The sequence below is a fragment of the Emydura macquarii genome, unplaced genomic scaffold (assembly GCF_026122565.2).
Source record: "Emydura macquarii macquarii isolate MOO-44397 ecotype Brisbane River unplaced genomic scaffold, CSIRO-AGI_Emac_v2 contig_2473, whole genome shotgun sequence".
Taxonomy (NCBI): Eukaryota; Metazoa; Chordata; order Testudines; family Chelidae; genus Emydura; species Emydura macquarii.
Window position 1 is genome coordinate 35492317 of NW_027132610.1, and position 20332 is coordinate 35512648.

Genomic DNA, 20332 nt, shown 5'->3' on the forward strand with positions numbered 1-20332 from the left:
AATGGCTTTATTTTCTTGCAGAACAACAATTAATGTTGTTTAATTTTTCTTTATATTTTCTCTCAGACCTTCTCTGACATTTATATTCTAACTCCCCACTTTTTTCTTTCCTTCTTTTTCTGATTCCCTCACACACTCACTTGGTGCATGTGAAGTTTCATGAACATAAGACTTAATGTATTATATTTTACCTCTCCAGTCCACTGTATAAAGCCATTAAAACCACTGGACCTGATAGGGATAACTATATATGTATGTATTTGCTAAAGCTTGATTTTGTTCCTTCTCTGGTTTTCTTCTCTCTTCCATTCCCTGTTCTGCACCATTTCTCCTCCTTCCTTGCCCTCTCACACTCAAAATATTTCCTCTTTATCTCTCATTTCTTTAGTCACAATTTCTCCATTTCCCCTCTCATCCCTTCATTCGCAGTCTATTCATCTTTTCCTTCCTCCTCGTCCCTTCACTCCACTAAAGAAAATGGACTCACCTGAGACCTACACCCTCCAGAGAGCAGAATTTTACCTTTAGTTGTCCATCATATCTGTGGCCTATGTCATTTAATACACCTCTAACTTGCTTTATTTTTTTATCCAGTGTAATATAGTAATGTTCTCATTTACTAACAGATTAGCTTCAGTCTAGGTCAATTACTGTTTATTTTAGAAAATTAGCAACATTAAACTTTGAACTCGGTATCTGCTATCAGATAATATGCACAGGTAGTCAGTCTAACCTTAGCCTACAGATTCAGATTATGCACATGTATTCTAACTGAAAAAGCACCAGGAAATCATTGCAAAGTCACTTAAAAAAGAAGACAATGAAGAAGAAAAAGCTCTATGCAGAAAACAAAATTCAAAAGTAAAGCAAAAAGAAAAACAATAGTACAACTTGTAACTCAGGGGGATGGACAAGATGCACAGGTCTTTTCCATTTCTAGATTCCATGATTCTATAATGATTCAATCAAATTAGGCAACCTTAGCAAACAGTACAGATAGGTCAGCTTCCCCATACCTTATAAATGTTATATGCTGGTGGGCCTGTGGACTCTAAATGCTTTCTTTAAGAGAAAAAAAATCCATCACTTAAAAGCAGAGAATTAAAATAAAAGGATAATTTTGAAGTCTACTTTAAAATGTTGTAGCCTTTTGTGATCCATTTTGTCTCTCAAGCAGAGTTAATTGACTCTATTTCAAAATTGTATCAACAGTTAGTTTACATCATCAATGTCACTGAAGTACAAACAACAACTTAAGTGGAATTAAATCAGGATGCCTTGCTTTCCATTGGAAGGAAAATACATTTTATTTTATGGAGGATTATACATTTATATATGGAATTATTTAAAAATATTACTAATAAATTAAAATAAACCCCCAAACTATTATTATTTTTAAAGTATCCAGAAGTTCTGTCTCAATTTTACTCCACACAGGACAACATGCTGCCCATCTCCTGCCAAAAACAAATAATGACAAAAAATAAAAATGTAATAAAACAGCATTGAGGCAGAGTGGGGATTGGGTGACTCAGCTAAATGGTAAGGTGATTCAGAGCCTAGTGCAGATACTGCTCAGTCATTGCCATCTGACAACTCTATGGTGCCCTTCATCCAGTTCACAATGGGGAAGTATATGTAACACAAAACCAACAGCATGACTGACACACTCTCTGACATTGTCAGGAGAAAGGTAAGGGATTCAATAGATAAGGTAAGGGATTTCAACTATCTTTTCACATATATGGTCATTTCAGGGCTAAGATAACTTCTGCTACTGCTGTCCATGTTTAACCATACCTACTCTATGGATAAAGAGGGGACTTCAGTTTCCAAGGTAGCCAATCTAGCAACCTTCACAAGTATCACACTTAGTTTAAGTATTATTATTATTATTAAGTATTATTTAGTTTTAGTATTAAGTATTATGCTTCATCAATTTAAATAATGAATAATTCCAACAATATTCTTGCAGTTACCCTGATATAAGACTGGTGTGAAAAGAGAAAGAGGCCCTGTATCTATATGGGTCTAATTTTGACCTCTCATCAGTTGTACAATGGTGTAACACATTATATGAAAATATATAATATAATATACCATATTCTCACATCAGTGGCTCTGAAAGGAGTTATACCAGCATACAAAATCACACACACACAATAAAATCTAGGTATTTAAAGGCATATCTGAAATCTTCAGGTAACTGGAGTTTCAGAAAAGTAAAATTTGGCTGCTATAAAAATTTTCAATTCAGGTGATAATTTTTTTGTTTTGTTTTGGTAGTGAGGTTTCAGGAATCAGGGTTTACTTTCTGTATAATTGTTTATATATGTAATGCTTGCGAATGGTGATGGATTGTGAAGGGTTTGAAAGAAGCAGTAATGTGACCGTAAGCACTCTGGAGCGCAAGAGTGTGTGCATGCACTAACAACGCTAGTGAAGACTTATCTGAGGTAATCGTGGAATGAACACATGCTACAGGTGCTACTGCTGATGATCACATTTCTTTTGCATTGTTGCAATTCAGGAATCACTTAACATTGTTTGCCTTTTAAATATCCTGGCAGCATCCATCAATCACACATAATTATTTCTTGCATTGTTTCATGTAGCTCAAAAATACTGAGGTATACACCACAAATTACACATTTCCAGAACAAATTATATCTCTTTAAAACTTAAATTTCTTACCTAAACCATGCCTATGTGTAGACATTGGGGGTAAGACAGTCCAAGCCTTGGTTCTTGGATTGTAACATTCCACAGTGTTTAATGTCTTTAAACCATCCCGGCCTCCAATAACAAAGAGTTTGTCATCAATGACAGCCACACCGAATTGCAGCCTCCTGCCATTCATCATTCCAGCCTGGATCCATATATTTGTCCTGAGATCATACTTCTCTATAGTTGTAGCACCTGATGAGACATATTAATGGGATAACGTATTTACTGTATAGGACGTCATATACCCTACAATCACAAAAAAGTGACAGAGCTTCTCTGTAGTTGTCAGCTTGTTTCATGGAATGAGTTACTTAGGGAGGTGGTGGAATCTCCATCAACAGGTTTTTAAGATGCGGTTTGACAAAGCCCTGGCTGGGATGATTTAGTTGGGATTAGTCCTGCTTTGAGCAGGGGGTTGGACTAGATGACCTCCTGAGGTCCCAACCCTAATCTTCTATGATTCTATGAGTCTTACTAAACTTTCTCTGTTTATTTAAACCTGTTTGTAAAATGCCCATGAATGAGTGATTGATGTATCTTTTCCTGGAAGTGAAATAGGACCACTCCACAATTAGAGTATCATTAGTTTGAATAACAGTATGTGCTAGCTTAATGATGTCTTTTACAGTTCAATGAAATAACTACCTAAGATCACTAACCTCATTTCATGTTCAGTATCCTACATAAGAAAACCTGTGAAATTAAGTGTTACTTTAATTAGAAATGGGAAGTTAGTATTCATATCTGGGTCCATACTTCCTTAGATTTTTTTAGTTCAGATCTGTTATTTTTTGTATCAGACCCAGTAAGAAACCACTGAGTGTCACCTAGAGAATTACAAGTAACAGTGTTAAAGCAAACTTACTTATATTTCCAACAAAATATCCTTCTGAATATGGTTATTTCTTTTACTTACACATCTGACACCAAAGATTGTAAAGAGCAAAAAATGTAAAATAATTAAAGATCCTGTCATGATTAGCTGGTAAGTTAAGAAGTTTCTGCTGGTAAAAGTAACTTGTACATAACAAGGAAAGATGAGAAATGTAGTAAATTTGGTTATAAGAAACAGAGATAAAGGGAGCATAATTAACTTAACCAATCACCAGAATAAAAGAATAATGCATTCCATTAATTAAAATATGTATATAAGAAAGGTTAATCTAAATCAAGACCACATATATCTAAATGACAGATGATTTTAAATCAATACATAGTAAAGATACATGATAATTAATATAATCTGAACACCTTCAGTGTTTTATTTTCACATACACTCACACACCTAATAATGCTTTATCTCTAATGATTAAGTATCCCTGCAGAGAGAATCAACATCATTATGCTCTGCAATTAAGCTTCACTACCTTATTTTATTTGGACTGTAATAAAAGATAACAATTCTTTGGAAAATAATTCTTTCAGGATTCATACATTCTTTGAAACGGAAGAAGCAATAAACCAAAAACAAACATTGTGGAAGCAGTAGTTTTGTTAATTGAACTAAAATAGATCTAATTTAAATTCAATTTGTATCCAAGTTTAATAGAGCAGTAATAATGTAGATGCTCAACTGGATATATTAAATCCCCTGTTAGTTTTCTGAAGCTATAAGAAATATGAACTAATTTCCACATTTAATTAACTGAGGTTTTTTTTTTCTTCTGCAGACCTTGTGAGTTGCATAAATAAATTAATCTACAGATCAGAGATAACTTTAATACAGTTGTTTGGTGACATTGCATGGAATATTAACATGACACACATTACTGAAGTTGTTACAAATTCTTGAGTCTGCATTATTAAAAAGTATTTTATATGCTGCATATATTGATTTTAGAAGTCAGGAACTGACATGGCACTCTAATGTACAGGTTTTCTACTTCAATCACATAAAGTCTACCTTACAATGAAAAAATATAGTTGAGATATTTTGCAATTTTCATGGCAGAAAACCTTATCATACCCCGTAAATGTAGTTTTTACACTATGCATAGTCTCCTATTTTCTAATATTGGCTGACATTTGACACAATGTTTTATTTAAACTCTAATTTAAGTGTCTGATCCTGCAAGCATTCCATGATAATTTTTTTCAAGCAAATTCATACAGAAGCTAGCTAAAGATCAACCATAAATTCGTCTCATTGAAGCTAATATCCTAGACCCAGAACAATCTGGAGTCATGTCAGGATATGGGATGGAAACAGCTTTAGTTGCACCTATGGATGATCTCCGGTTCTCAGTGGGTGTTGGGTAGACATATTCTCATCCTCCTGGACCTCTCTATAGTATTTGACACTGCTGACAAGGAGACACTGCTGTGCCACCAGAGAGATATGACAGTGGTCCAGGAAAATGTATTAAAATGGTTTAAGTCTTTCCTGGAGGGACACATCCAGAGAGTAGTGATGGGAAACTGCACCTCTGCCAGTAGCCTGCTTACTTGTGGAGTCCTCAATGATCAATTTTCTCTCTGGTCCTGTTCCACACTGACATGCAGCCACTAGGTGAACTGGTCAAATGACATGGACTCAAGTGGCAGCAACAGGCAAATAACACACTGCTCTTTCTATCCTTTATCACATATGATCATACCACTACAATCAAAATGGCCAGGTGCTTGGATGAAGTCAGCTCATGGACAAAGGACAAATGGTTGAAGCGGAACCTGAGAAAGATAGAGGTTTTGCTGGTAGGCAGAGAAAAACATTTTGTGCAGTGAACAGCTACAGTGACGTCTTCTTTGGTTGAAGGTACACACCCAGTTGTCAGTTATGAAAACTCAAATATGAAATTGCAGAACTAACTGTGGTATGTAACCTATCCTTTAAATCAGCTTCTGTAGCAGGTGACTGGAGGATAGCTAATGTGACCCTAATTTTTTTAAAAGGCTCCAGAGGCAATCCTGGCAATTACAGGTTGGTAAGCAAGCTGGATGAAACTATAGTAAAACTATAGTAAAAAAACAGAATTATCAGACACATAGATGAACATGATTTTTTTGGGAAGAGTCAACACAGTTTTTGTAAAGGGAAACCATGCTTCACCAATCTATTAGAATGTTTTGAGGGGGTCAACAAGCATGTGGACATGAATGATCCAATGGATCGTACTTAGACTTTCAGAAAGTCTTTCACAAGGTCCCTGACCAAAGTCTCTTAAGCAAAGTAAGCAATCATGGCATAAGAGTGAAGGTCCTCTCCCAGATCAGTAAGTGGTTAAAAGATAGGAAACAAAGGGTAGCAATGAATGTTCAATTTTCAAAATGGAGAGAGGTAAATAGTGCTGTCACCCAGGAGTCTGTACTGGGACCAGTACTGTTCAATGTATTTATAAATAATCTGGAAAAAGTGGTAAACAGTGAGGTGGAAAAATTTGCAGACAATGCAAAATTACTTAAGACAGTTAAGTCCAAAGCAGACTGTGAAGAGTTACAAAGGGATCTCATAAAAATGGGTGACTGGGCAACAAAATGATAGTTGACAGGATACTGGGCTAGATGGGCATTGGTCTGACCCAGCATGGCTGTTCTTGTGTTCTTTAATTCAGTCCATAATTTAGGGATGTTCCTGGATTTCTCACTCATGCTAAATTTCCACATAGCAGCATTTGTGAGTAATGCTTTTTGCCATCTCCGGTTGGAAAATTCTGTCCCATCCTAGCAGATAATGATATGGTCTTCAAAATACAGGCTTTTGCAATGCAGTGCAATCTGGGCATGAAGCCATCAGCCCTTAGGAAACTCCAACTACTAGAGAATGCTGTAGCAAATCTCCTCAGGAACAAAAACTACTGCGAGACCTGTCCTCCCCTCTCTGCACTAACGGCCCATAGAACATCTAGTCAAGTTCAGGGTTTCAGTCCTTATTTTCAGGGCACTTAATGGCCTGGGATCAGCATATCTAAGAATACTTAGCACCTCAGGATGAAGACCATAGTTGACAGCTCTGCTCCTCTGGCACAATGATACTTTGCATAATAAAGGTAAAGCTTATTTGTTCAAGAGATAGAGCTTTCTTGAAATCGGGTTTGAGACTGTGGAATGAATTCCCCCAGGAACTAAGAATCATCACAAACATCACTACCTTCCATTCCAAGTAGATGAATTTCTTTCACCTTGATTTTTCTAACATAAAAATACCCAAAACACTGGAGTGTGTAGATAAGAACAAAAACAACTCCCAGCCAAAGTCATACCAAAACAAAACACTAAACTGACCACTCTATTTTTCCACTGGGAAAAGGAAGAGAGCAAGAATGAACCACGCATGTCATGGTGGTTGATGCGCTACAGGAAAGGTTCTTAGATACTACAGTGTCACTTCTTAGAAACTGAATTCTGTGAGATTTAAGGCCACAGCAATAAGAAGATTATTTTAATGATTTCAGTCTGAATGAAAGTGGGGCAGACAGGAATGGGTAAGAAGAAACCATTACTTAGCCTGCTGAAAGTAAATTTAATCTTGATGGTATTCAGTATGCGTGTACAAGGTTTTGAGCATTTTTGTGTATGGACTTGATGTGCTTTACAAGCATGTGTGGGCAACATACCGTTCTTGCCATAGTAAGTTTGTCTAATATAGACAAGGCCAATGAGAATTATATGCAGAGTGCTTGAAGTTTGAGCCTAGAGTTTGTATCTTATGATGTTACTGCTGTTTCTGATTACCATCCAAGTTAACTAGTATTGGTACAGCTCAGATGGACAACACAATGGAGCAAACCTTCCACCTCCAGCTTGCTAGAAAACACAGCAAATTCCTCCTGGAGGATGATCTGTGGAAGCTAATCATACATTCCTCCAAATTAGGTTATTGCAACTTACTCCCTGTATTTAGGCATAAAACTAAAAGCAATGCAGATGCTCTGAGTTTGTGCAGAATGTTGCAGCCCAACTCAAATTGGATGAGACATCACAAGCATATCATCTCTATGTTCCAATCCCTCCATTGGTTCACAGTCTATTTTGGTTGCTAGTTCAAGTTCAATTTATAGGAAAGAAATTGCATCTCTAAGAAAGCTGACTTCCTATAACCAGAATAATGGGGCTTATAAAGAAAAAGGCAGGAGGAAAAAATGAAGTATACATGTATATCTCAAGCAAAGCCTTCTGTACCTGAGAAGGCAGAGAAGCCAAGTCTCCATGTTCACAAAGGACCTCACCAAGTAGGTCTAATGTACTTAGGAAGTGCCTATATTCTATGGTGGTGGGTCCTATGACCAAATCTTCAGACTAATAAATACACTGCATTATTGATTTCGTTTTCTCTTACTGTTCCGACATTTTTAAGGTCTACTCTGAACATATTTTAGAAGCAACAGTTTTTATAACATTGCCATCTGACAACACAATAAAAATTTTGAGTAGAATTTATAGTTTTGGCAAAACTAAGCAAACACAGAACAGAAGTCTTAATGTATCACTGTAATAACTACACGCTGGCAGCTCTGTGAAATGAACTGTAGGGACCATTTTGTATTTAAAACATCCAAAATATGATCTTTTTTATGAAAATCTTAGCTTGAGTTCTTATTAGCTTGATGTTTGGAGTCTTAAGATTAATTTGACTCATTCTTAATTTATCCAAGCTGCTACTATGCAGACTATTTCTTTATTGAACAGAACTAAATACTAAATAGTGTCTCTACAAAAAATGTTTGTTGATACAACAGGAAACAAACCTCCTCATGTCCTTAATTCTTCTCTCTCTCATTTCTCTTAATCCTCGTTGTGTAGGTATATACTGATCCTTTTTCCTTTAACTCTCTCTGCTCTTCACTTCCTTATTCTAACTCATTTTCATGTTCCTCACCAATGCTTATGTCCATACCATTGAACTCATCATAAACTATGCTATTTCTGCATGAACTAATCTACACCAGCAATGTGTTAATTATACTTCAACAATTTTGCCCTTGACTAGCCCCTATGAAAACTTACTATCGCCTCAATCTCTTAAACATCTTGATTCAGATTCTCAAGGATGATCTAATCCCTCACTTAACATCCCCTTAGTGCTTTGTGCTGATACAACATACAGTGCCCTTAAACAACTTGCTTCCTGGTAGGGACAATGCAAGTGGTTACATTCATATATACCAAATGGCATGCTGAATATTTTAAAAGTACTATTTTAGGATACTGATAAAATACGTAAATCATATTTTAGGGCTTTGAAGGGAAGCCTCTGCCTTTCTACAGTACTTTCTATTATATTTTTGTTTTACATTAATTGACTAACACAAAAGTTTTAGCTTATGTAATTACTCTTTTGTAGGATTGCTATAAAAACAGTATGGGGAACAAAATTAATGTTCCTTATTCCACTGCTTGTTAATAATCATTATATAAAATAGTGTAAGAGCAAACATAGTATTTGGAAGCGGCAGGACTCTTGCTGTCTTTAGGGTTTTAATTTTTATTTTATCTTTATGGTGTGAAAACCGGATTAGAGAGATAAAGAATGAGTGTGATCCTATCAACATGTTTAACTCCCCTGCACACTTTAGATATTTCCACACTGCATCATCACCTAAAGTAAATTAGTTATTCCCTCCCTTATTCCAAAGTGGAATTCCTGTTGATGTCAGTGGGCCAATGGGACATACACAGAGTGAATATGACTAAAGTATGCCTTTATAGATGGTAAATATCATGGTGCATAATGAACAAGGTAAGACAGAGTCATGTTTAAACAAACATTTGTATAAACTTTAGCTTTCTGTGGAAAGAATGGTTACTTCTCGTAACTGTTGTTCTTTGAGATGTGTTGCTCATGTCCATTCTGAATTAGGTGTATGCACACCATATGCACCGGTGCTGGAAATTTTTCCCCTGGTAGTATCTGTAGGACCGGCGCTAGCGCCCCCTGCAGTGGTGCACATATGCACTCATATGTAGGGTGCTGTCGGCCCCCCTCCCTCTCAGTTACCTCTTGCCGGCACTCCGACAGAGGGGATGGAGGGTGGGTTGTGAATGGACATGAGCAACACATCTTGAAGAGTTACGAGGTAAGTAACCGTTCTTTCTTCTTCAAGTGCTTGCTCATGTTCATTCTGTATTAGGTGACTTACCAGCAGTGCCTCTGCAGGTGGGTAGGAGTTCAAGGCCATGCTGATTGCAACACCGCCTTCTGAATCCTGTATCGTCCTGAGCTTGCTGTGTGATGGCATAGTGGGACACGAATGTATGGACCGAAGACCATGTAGCGGCCTTGCAAATATCCTCATTGGGTACATGAGCCAGAAATGCCACTGAGGAAGCTTGCGCTCTCATCGAGTGGACTGATATTAGCGCTGGATGTGTTACTTCTGCCTGCTTGTGGCTGGCCAGATGCAGGCTGTTATCCAAGACAAAATACGATGCATGGAGACCGGGCTGCCTTTCATACGATCAGCAATCACTATAAAAAGTTGGGTTGAGTGTCAGAAGGGCTTAGTTCTGTCTGCGCAGAACGCCAGAGCTCTTCTCACGTCCAGGGAGTGGAGACATCTCTCCTCACTTCACCTGTGTGGTTTCAGATAGAAGACTGGTAGAAAGATATCCTGGTTCACATGGAAGCAGGCGACCACTTTCGGCAAGAACACTGGGTGTGGGCGTAATTGTAGCTTGTCCTTATAAAAAACTGCATAAGTGGGCTCCGACGTCAGGGCCCTAATTTCTGACACACTCCTGGCCAAAGTGATGGCTACCAGAAAGTTCACTTTCCAAGACAGGTGCATGAGTGAGCATTATGCCAGGGGCTCAAAGGGGGGCCCCATCAATCTAGAGAGGACGAGGTTCAGATCCCATTGGGGAATCAGATCTCTGACTGGTGGGAAGAGCCTTTCAAACCCTTTCAGGAAGTGTGCCACCATCTTGTGAGAAAAAAACATCCAAGCTTGGACGGGAGGCGAAACGCCAAAATTACTGCCAAATGGACCTTAATTGATTAAAAAGCCAGGCCTTCCTGCTTTAGGTGCAACAAATAGTTCAAGATCACCTGCAAAGACACTTTGGTCAGGGAAATGTTCTGATGCGCCAATCACTGCGTAAAGCGCTTCCACTTTGCTTGGTAAGATGTCCTCATGGAAGGCTTCCTACTTTCCATTAGGACTTCTTGGACCTGAGCTGAACAGAGCCACTCTTCTGCACTCAGCCATGCAGCTTCCATGCCATCAGGTGCACGGAAGCAAGGTCCAGATGAAGTAGTCGACCTTTGTCCTGGGAGATGAGATATGGCCGTATTGGGAGCTTCCACGGGCGGGCCACTGATAGCTCTATCCGTGTGCTGTACCAGTGTTGACGCAGCCATGCCGGGGCTACCAGGATGACTTGTGCCCTGTCCCTCTTGACCTTTATGAGGACCTTGTGCAACAGTGGAGTTGGAGGAAAAGCGTACATGAGGTGACCTGACCAGGAGAGGAGAAACACGTTAGTCAAGGAAGCACTGTCGATCCCTTGGAAGGTGCAAAACATGTTGCATTTTCTGTTTTCTGAGGTGGCGAAAAGGTCCACTTGGGGAGTGCCCCACTTCTGGAAGACAGACTTCGTCACCTCCGGATTTAGCGACCACTCATGGTGAGAGCAGAAGCGTTCCTGGCCCCGGGAAGGTGTACTGCTTCTAACTGGATGCTGTGGTCCACATAGAAATCCCAAAGTTGCAGGGCCTCCCGGCAGAGGGCTGATGAGCTGCCACCTCCCCGCTTCTTTATGTAATACATCATCGCCATATTGTCCATAAGGACTCACACGACCTTGTTGGAGAGTCAGGGAAAGAATACTTCACACACCAGGCACACCACTCTGAGTTCTTTTACATTGATGTGCAGAGTCGTTTCGTCTTTGGACCAGAGCCCCTGGTGTGCTCCCCAACCCAAGTCCGATGCATCCGATACCAATGACAGCAATGGCTTCTGGGCCACAAATGGTACTCCTGCCAACACATGTTGGTTGAGGTTTTGTCCACCAGCTAGGGAGGTAAGTATTTGTGGAAGGATGGTGAATATCCTTTCCAACTGGTGATGGGCTGGGGAGTACACTGACGCTAGCCACACTACAGAGGTCTGAGATGTAACCGGGTATTCCAGACCACATAAGTACAGTCCGCTATGTTCCCCAGAAGGCTGAGGCATACCCTTGCTATAGTAAGAGGGTGGGGCTGACAGGCTGGCTATGAGATCCGAAATAGCTTGAAACCTGGCCTTCGGCAGGAATGCCTTTGCTTGAATAGAGTCTAAGAGTGTCCCTATGAACTCTATCCTCTGCACTGGTCTGAGCATACCAGTCATCTGGATCCAAAGAGGGTATAATGGTAGCCAGGCAGACCATGTGGAACTTTAACTTCCTGAGATATCTGTTGATGTTTCACAGGTCCAATATGGGTCTGAGTCCCTCTTTCACCTTTGGGATCAGAAAATAGCAAGAATAGAACCCTGTCCCTTCCAGCTCTAGAGGAACTTTTTAACTGCACCAACCCTCAGGATGACGGCGACCTCGTGAATGAGAAAGCTGCTTGTGAGAGGGGTCCTTGAAGAGGGACATGAGGGGTGGGTGGTAGGGTGGGAGGGAAAAAAACTGGAGGATGTAGCCTGTAGCTACTGTGCTCAACACCCAACTGTCCCATGTTATAGCCGACAAGGCTGGGAGGAACAAGGAGAGTTGGGAGGAAAAGAGTTTGGAGACTGGATCCATGAACCTGGCTGGTAAGCTGCCCTCGAGCATACCCTCAAAAGGTACGCTTGCCTCCTGAGGAGTGGCGATTAGAGTCTGACTGGTGGGCAGAGGCTGGGGAGTGGCCCTGGTGGCATTTAAATCCTTTATTCTTTTTTCTGTAGGGTTCGTCTCGAATGATAACCCCTAGATCTCTGCAACTGGTATGACCTAAAGTGTTTCCTGGAGGAGGAAGGAGTGTACAGGCCCAGGGAGTGCAGCGTGGCCCACGAATCTTTAAGCCCATGTAGCTTGGAGTCCGTTTGGTCGGCAATCAATGCCACCCCATCAAAAGGTAAGTCCTGTATGGACTGTTGGACTTCAGTGGAAAGGCCCGAGGACTGGAGCTAAGCCACCCTTCTCATAGAGACTGCAGAGGCCATTGTCCTCACCGCTGAGTCCACCACGGCAGAAGCTGCCTGCAAGGATGCCTTGACTACTGCCATTCCCTCCTCCAGGATTGCTTTCAAACTCTCGTCTGGCAGACTGCAGTAGGGGATCCAGGAACTTACTGAGGTACTGCCAGATGTTATAGTGGTATTGCCCCAATAATGCCTGCTGGTTGGCCACTCTCAGTTGCAGACTGGCCATTGAATAAACTTTTCAGTCAAAGAGATCTAGCTTCTTTGCCTCTTTATTTTTGGTGTAGACCCCGTTTGGCCCTGTCTGTCGTGTTCATTTGCCACCACAACTACCAGCGACCCTAGTGAGGGGTGAGTGTACAAGTACTTGAAGCCTCTAGCCAGCATGTAGTACATTTTTTCCACACGTTTGGATGTGGGGGGGCAGCGAAGCTGGGGTCTGCCATAGCAGCTTGGCCAACTTCATAACCCCTTCATGTACTGGGTGGGCTATCCTGGAAGGAGCTGCTGATGCTAGCACAACAAAGAGGTAATTGGCTGGCTTCCTGAGCTCCTCAATTTTGAGCCCCAGGTTACTCACCACTCATTTCAGTAAGTCCTGGTGGGCCCTGAAGTCATCTAATGGGGCCAACATGGAGGGGCCCACCACTGCCACATCTGGGGAGGAGGAAGAGGAGGCTTGTCTCTGGTGTGGAGGGCACTCTCTCCCATTCTTTAGCCAGGGGAGTCCCTGAGCTGCCCATTGACAAAGCCCCTTTTTGTTCCAAATCCACGTATGATTCTGGTGCCGCTCCTTGGGTCACTGAAGGACACGGCACCAAGACACCGGTGGATTCCAGAACTGCCAGGGCCTTTGCCACTTCCCCTGAGGTGGCATAGTGAAGCCCATTGGATGAGGGGTGGGCTCTTGGTAGGGCTATCACCTCTCCCTCCGAGTCCAAGGAGGTGTCCCTGGGTGACCATAGTGGGGCTAACGGTACCAGTCTGCCCCCATCTTCCCTCAACCGCCAGTACTCCGGCATTGTGGAGCGGTGCCGGGATTCTTCCCACTGGGAGTCCCATCACAACATCTTATCCCTTGGCTTTCTATACGGGGCCGGCAATTGGTGCTGGTGTCTGGGGGAGTGGGAGCCTTCCTGCGAGCGATGCCTGCTCTCCAGGGACCGGTGCCAACTCCCTGTGGAATGGCAGCAACGTTCTAAAGAATGGGCTGGAGACCGAGTGCGGGATCCCGATCTCTCACGGTGGCATTCCAGAGACCAGTACCATTGGCTTGGCAACCACCTTCCTGCAAGGTACCATTGAGTTCGCTCTAATGAAGGCTTCCTCCTCGATGAGTCCCCCAGAGGGGTTGATGGCTTGTGATGCACTTCCCTAGGTGTAGGCAGCATCGGAGCTGCGAGCAAGTCCTTCATTACTTGGAAGGCTTCAGGCATGGTGGGAATCACCAGATAACGCAGACCTCTTCCGCTATTTGGGGTCGGCGGCAGCATGGAAGCCAGACTCAATGCCCATAGAGGCGGAACTTCCCTCAGCGCCGATAGGGGCGAGCGGCCTGATGAAGGTCTCGTTAGTGCCCCTACCTTCTTAGCTGGCTTCAGTGCCGGTCATCACCCCCTTTCCTCCTGGCTCTTCCTCGAGTGCTTCTTTGGTACCAGGAACTTTGAACGGTGCCGAATGGACTCCGAGTATGTAGATGTATTCCTTGCCGACACCGTCATGCTCAATGCCAACTCCAACCTCGGTTCCGATGCGGTCTAAGGGCCAACTCCATCAGGATGGCTTTTAGCCTAATGTCTCTGTCCTTATGCATTTGAGGATGAAAACTTTTGCAGGTTTTGCACTTTTCCTGAACGTGTGCCTCACTCAAGCACTTTAAACAACATAGGTGAGGGTCATTCAGGGGCATCAGTTTTTTGCAGGAACCACAAAAAACCCTGGGGACCAGGGCATGCCCTGACCCTGGGTAAACGTTAACCAAACTAAATAATTAACTTAGGCAAATAACAGTAATTATATACACTGATTAAGAAATGAATCACTAGGAGAAAAGTTGCTTGCACGAGCAAGAGAGTATTCCAATACCGTCACTAGAAGGAACTGAGAGGGAGGGGGACCAGCAGTGCTTTATATACGAGCGCATATGCATGCCACTGCAGAGGGCACTAGAGCCAGCTCTATGGATACTACTAGAGGAAAAAATTTCGGCACCGGTGCATGCGGCGCACATACGTCTAATTCAAAATGGACATGAGCAAGCATTCAAAGAAGAAGTTTCAACTCTCTAATGCTAGTAATATTTTGATAGCAATAGATAGGTTTCCTCTAATTCATTTTTAAACATTTTTTTGTTTTGTTTTTAGAATAAATGCCCCCTCTCTTTCTGCTGTCATGCCAACTGTTAAGCCTGCTCTCTAGCAACTGATAAAATATTTACATGACCTATAATGAAGGCCGTGTGCAGATTCCTTATAGCGACTGTTATGACGATTGGAAGGAGATAGGAGACCTTAAACAGACAGAGCATGATAAGGACTTTATCCAGTATGTCTCTAGGAAGATTTTTTATCCAAATCACTGAAAAAGGGCTAATTAGTCCTTTATAACTTCCAATAATAGAAAAGTCCTTTGCTGCATGAGTTTATCAGAGACATTTTTTCACACAAGTCTGTAATTTTGATAGTGAAGCTAATTAATGTAGTCACATGTACAGGTGCTGGTACAGTTGGGGGCCTCGATGTGGTTCTACATCAGGCCCAAGCTCTGCAGGATCAGAGAAGTCATGATCTCTTGGTGCACGCCCGGAGGAAGGGGAGGAAGGAAGAGAGGGAAGAGGACAGAGGCGAAGGAAGAAAAAATCCCAACTAGAAGTAAGAATGGGGAGAGGTTCCTAACTGCAAAAGAACTGCATCTGACTGCCAGATGGGGCTTCTTGTTGAAGTGATTACTTTAATGCAGTTGGGATTTGACTGTATTATTAATGATGTGTTAGGGCACCTAGAGCATCTTGAATAGGCATCTTTTTATTATTTGAAATCAAAATAATAAAAATAAATATAGAATAACAGAAGGGTTTTAAGGTGGGCACAGAACATTATGGTAATCTAGTTTGATTTCCTACATAATACAAGCCACAGAATTTCATAGGATTCACTGTTGGCAGATTGGGAGTTAGTGGGGCAAAATGGCTAACTACCTCCTGGGCGGCAAGAACCAATGAGCAGGTCAAGAAGGGAATTCTCTTTCAGTTTGCAAATTACAGAGCTCTAAAACAATAGCTCCAGAAAGCTAAACAAAATGTTCAGGAAGGAATAGGAGCTTTGACAAGAAACGGAAGACAAAACATTATAATCTCAAGTGCTGTCTTCAGTCCACACAATCTTTTACATATTTCAGAATACACCAATTTATATATCTTGTTTCCTATCATTCTGACTCTTACTTTAAGCACATGAAGAATCAGACTGAATGTCCACTAAACACAGATTATAACACAGCAATTTTCTGCAGTGCCTCAGCTAAATATTCCCCAAGGTGACTGTCTAGTTTGACATATATTTTAGCATTGATAATTCATTAAGCTTTCCATAATTATCACTCTTTGTGGACTTTCATTCGAGTTTCTGTAATAACCGAAGTAACGGGCCAAGAATATTTTTTCTCGAGCTCTTTTAACTACAGTCTGCTAATGATGCTCTCCCTTGTGCTACCATAATTGAATCTTCCTCTGCAAAGCAATGCAAGGTTTAAAGATATATCTAAAAAACTGTAAGAAGGGATACACACTCAGTTTAGAAAACTGAAAACCTGACAATGTTCACAGTCTATTTGCTGTAGTATCCTCTCTAAATCCATGCACTGAGGTAGCCAGAGCTAAGGAATGAGCTATCAGTTCATCCCCAGAACCTCAAAAGAGAACAGAATTGCAGCTATTATTGCTTATACAGTATTAAGCATTTGCTATGTGCTTTACACACAAATATGAAAAGAAAGTTCCTTTTCTCAAAAACTAACCATCTAAATAGATTAGGATTTATCTAAATTTGACATCTGGATGGCATGTAATTTCAGTTTGTTATAACAAAATATAAGGAATTACATTTTGGTGCTTTGTAAGTAGTTTGAAAGTCCTTTAACTTCAAAAGAGTTTAAAGGGTATTACATGACGGTTTTACTCTTGTACTGGTATGGCCTTGGGTTAACATTTGGTTTGAACATTACTTTAAAATATACTAAAATAAAATTTTCTCAGCCAGCATATGGTGATGCTTTACAGTTACTGACCCCAGCTGTATGGCGATTTTTAAGTTATGCACATCCCTATGGTTTGATTAATTACTGGCCTCAGAACTCCATAATCATATGCCTTTGCCAAACATGGTTTCCTCTCTTTCTCCCCATCTGTTTCCTTACATGTTCTGCTTCTCTAAGCTCCTCTCAGCCCCTTTTGCAATTACTCCTTGCTCGCAAAAATAGCTGCGCTCTCCACCTTCTCTACCCCTAATAAGAGTAAATTATTTTGAAATTGAATAACATTTTCCCCCAAAAGTTCTCTCCGTCTTTTCCATCTCTCTTTTATAACAGCAACACTGACCATTATTCAGCTTTTAAATAACTTAACACAAGAGTTTGAGAAGGGAAGAAAAGAGTGGCTTGACAGAAGGGAGGAGAAAGTGGAGAAAGGGAAGCAAAAGGGACCAAGGAAGTAAATAGGGGAGTGAGTAAATAGGGGAGAGGAAGAAGCAAGAGGTTGACAGGTATTGGGGAGAGTGTAGGGATTGTGTGAAAGGAAAATATCATATTTCAATATTATAAACTGAGGCAGACCCCTGTTGACTTGGTAATAACTATATTTTATTGGTGAGGAGATGAAGGATGCTCAAGTAGTTAGGGTGTTAGCCTGCTCTTGGGAGACCCGGGTTCAATAACCTACTATGCCACAAACTTCCTGTGTGATCGTAGACAAGTCAGTTAGTCTCTCTGTGCCTCAGCTTTCTCATCTGCAAAATGGGGATAATAGTACTTCTCTGGCTCACGGCGGAGTTATGAGGAAAAATGCATTAAAGATTGTGAGGTGCTCAGATACCATGATAATGAAGATAATAGAAATCCCTAGGACTTATCTTAGCCTTGAAGTTCACCTCGTATAAGCACCTCAGCTTTCTGCTCTTGAGTTTAGGTGGCTCAGGATAATGATGCAATTTCATAGAGGAAGCACTCTCCAGTTATCATCTAAATAACTATATATGAGCAAAATCTCTGAAATTGAGGATCTGGCCCAGAATGCGTGGTTATGGTGGATAATCAACCGAACATGACTTACCAGTGTGACGCTTTGGCCTAACAATTAACCAATGGAACAATTTACCAAGAGTTTTAGTGGATTCTCTATCTCTGGCAATTTTTAAATCAAGATTGGATGTTTTTCTAAAGATATTCTTTAGTTGAAACAGGAATTAAATGAGGGAAGACCTCTGGCCTCTCTTGTGCAGGAGATCAGACTAGATGATCACAACGGTCCCGTCTGACCTTATATTCTCTGCTTTTAAAAAAGTACTATTGTATTGCAGCCAGTGGAATTTGTCACACTTTGAAGTCTTCTCTGAAGCTAACAGCACAATAAATTCTCATGCACAACACACTTTGAGTTCTAAATATAATAAAATAAAAATATATATATAATAATACAATATATAATAAAATATAATAAAACATTTCAAAATAAATATTTTTTAAAGGGAACAACCCCATACTTATCCTATCTTGTTGAGGGGTGTGAATTCTCCCTCATACTTCGGTAAACTTCCTAAGACTCATAAGGGGTTGCGAAATAATTCCTACATTAGTTCGCTCCTACCTGGTAATGATTTGGGACTGGCCTTATTGGGGATAGAGATGGAAATTCACCAGATTATCTTTCTGACTCCTCTTTTGGACCACATCTTCCCATTCCGAGTGTCTTTCCACTGTTCCCTGTTCACGCCTGCTTCAAACGTAAGATTCTGTTCTTTACCTTGAAAGACATTCATAACTTAATTCTATCCTGTCTATCTGATCTCATAGCTTACTGTGAAGTGAAATTTCACCTTTGCTCTGCCCATATTACCAGGATTTACCACCAGTCAGCTTCATTCTTAAACAACTCCTTGTTTTCCTCCTGCACTGCCACTTAGTTTTGCCACTCTGGGAAAAACTCCTGCTACAATCTGTTTAACCACTATCTTCAAGGCACTTTGTAAGACGCACCTTCACTGTGATGATTACAAAGCCTTGCCTGTTGATCATAACTAGACAAGTGATGAGTTGTGTCTCTCTCTTCCCATTCCTTCCTTCCTTTTTCTACTCCCTTACTCTTATTAACCTCCCTATCCTGCCAATACTCAACCCACCCCAATTAAAAATAAATACCTAAATAAAAACATCAGCAAGCAGGAACCAAACATGTAATTAATGAAACTGTGCCAATCATTAACCATATTAATTTGCCTGTCTGTTATATCACAGTCCCATATCCTTTGTCAATTTTGTGTCTTTTAGATTGTAAGGGGTATGGATTATCTCTTTTCTGTGTTTGTAGACAGCCCAGCAGAGTGGGGCCCTGATCTCAGTTGAGACCATTGAGTGTTACCACAAGGTTTTATTATAATATACATTTTTAATAATTATAATATTAAAAAAATGACATGGTCAATTTTTGCTGTCAGACACATGTAAAACTACTAACTTCAGAATAATTTGATATCAAAATAATTGAGACCAATACATTTATATTTAGGGTTCTGTTTTTTCAGCATTTATTAATTTCATTTGAGAAGGCTTATTTTTAGCAATATTTTAATTTTATGTTAATGTCCAAAAATTGGGGGGTTTGAAGAATTTCTCTTTCTTTATTCTGTAATGAGTAATATGTATTATATACATGACTCATTACAGCAGTATATAGTGTAGTGATTAATTTCTTTGTAATATTCCCTACTACACAGTACTGTTCAAAACAAAACTACATTAAACCATACCAGGGAACCTCGAATGCACACCAGTGGGGTCTACATGGAGCAATGAATGTGCAACACATTATCATGCTTTAGAAATCACACCCCCATAGTTCACATTACTGCTCTATGTATACAACCCCTTAGATACAAGATGCCATTTCTGGTGTTTTTCTAGTGTTTATTAAACAAACATTTACTTTTTTTTTAAATAACAGGTTGTTATTATTATTATTATTATTATTGGTATAAACCTCAAATTTATAATGCAGTCAGTGATAATATGTATGACCAATGTCATGGATTTTAGTAGATTTGCCTGTTCACAATGGCTAAACATGGAATTTTTGTGTATGACTGCAGTTTCCTCAGGGCCCAGATTCACAAAGTTATTTAGGTGCCATTGATTTGGGCATCTCAGGGCCTGATTGGCCAAAAGGATGTGCCTGCCTCCACTTAAGATTCTCATTTGTGAATTCCCACTCTTAGAGGTAGGTGCCTAAGCCAGGTTAGCCTATTGCCAGTCTTTTCTCACAAAAAAATCAGAGAAACACCCTG

At 40.5% G+C, this 20332-nt stretch overlaps 1 protein-coding gene across 2 annotated transcripts in view; it reads right to left on the reverse strand.

The window, feature by feature from the left end:
* KLHL1 (kelch like family member 1) overlaps nt 1-20332 on the reverse strand; it is a 420141-nt gene that overhangs the window by 70662 nt on the left and 329147 nt on the right. For both annotated transcript variants that reach the window (XM_067562781.1, XM_067562780.1), the window contains one exon: nt 2695-2919. In XM_067562781.1, coding sequence (XP_067418882.1) covers nt 2695-2919 — 225 coding nt within the window. The remainder of the gene's footprint in view (nt 1-2694; nt 2920-20332) is intronic.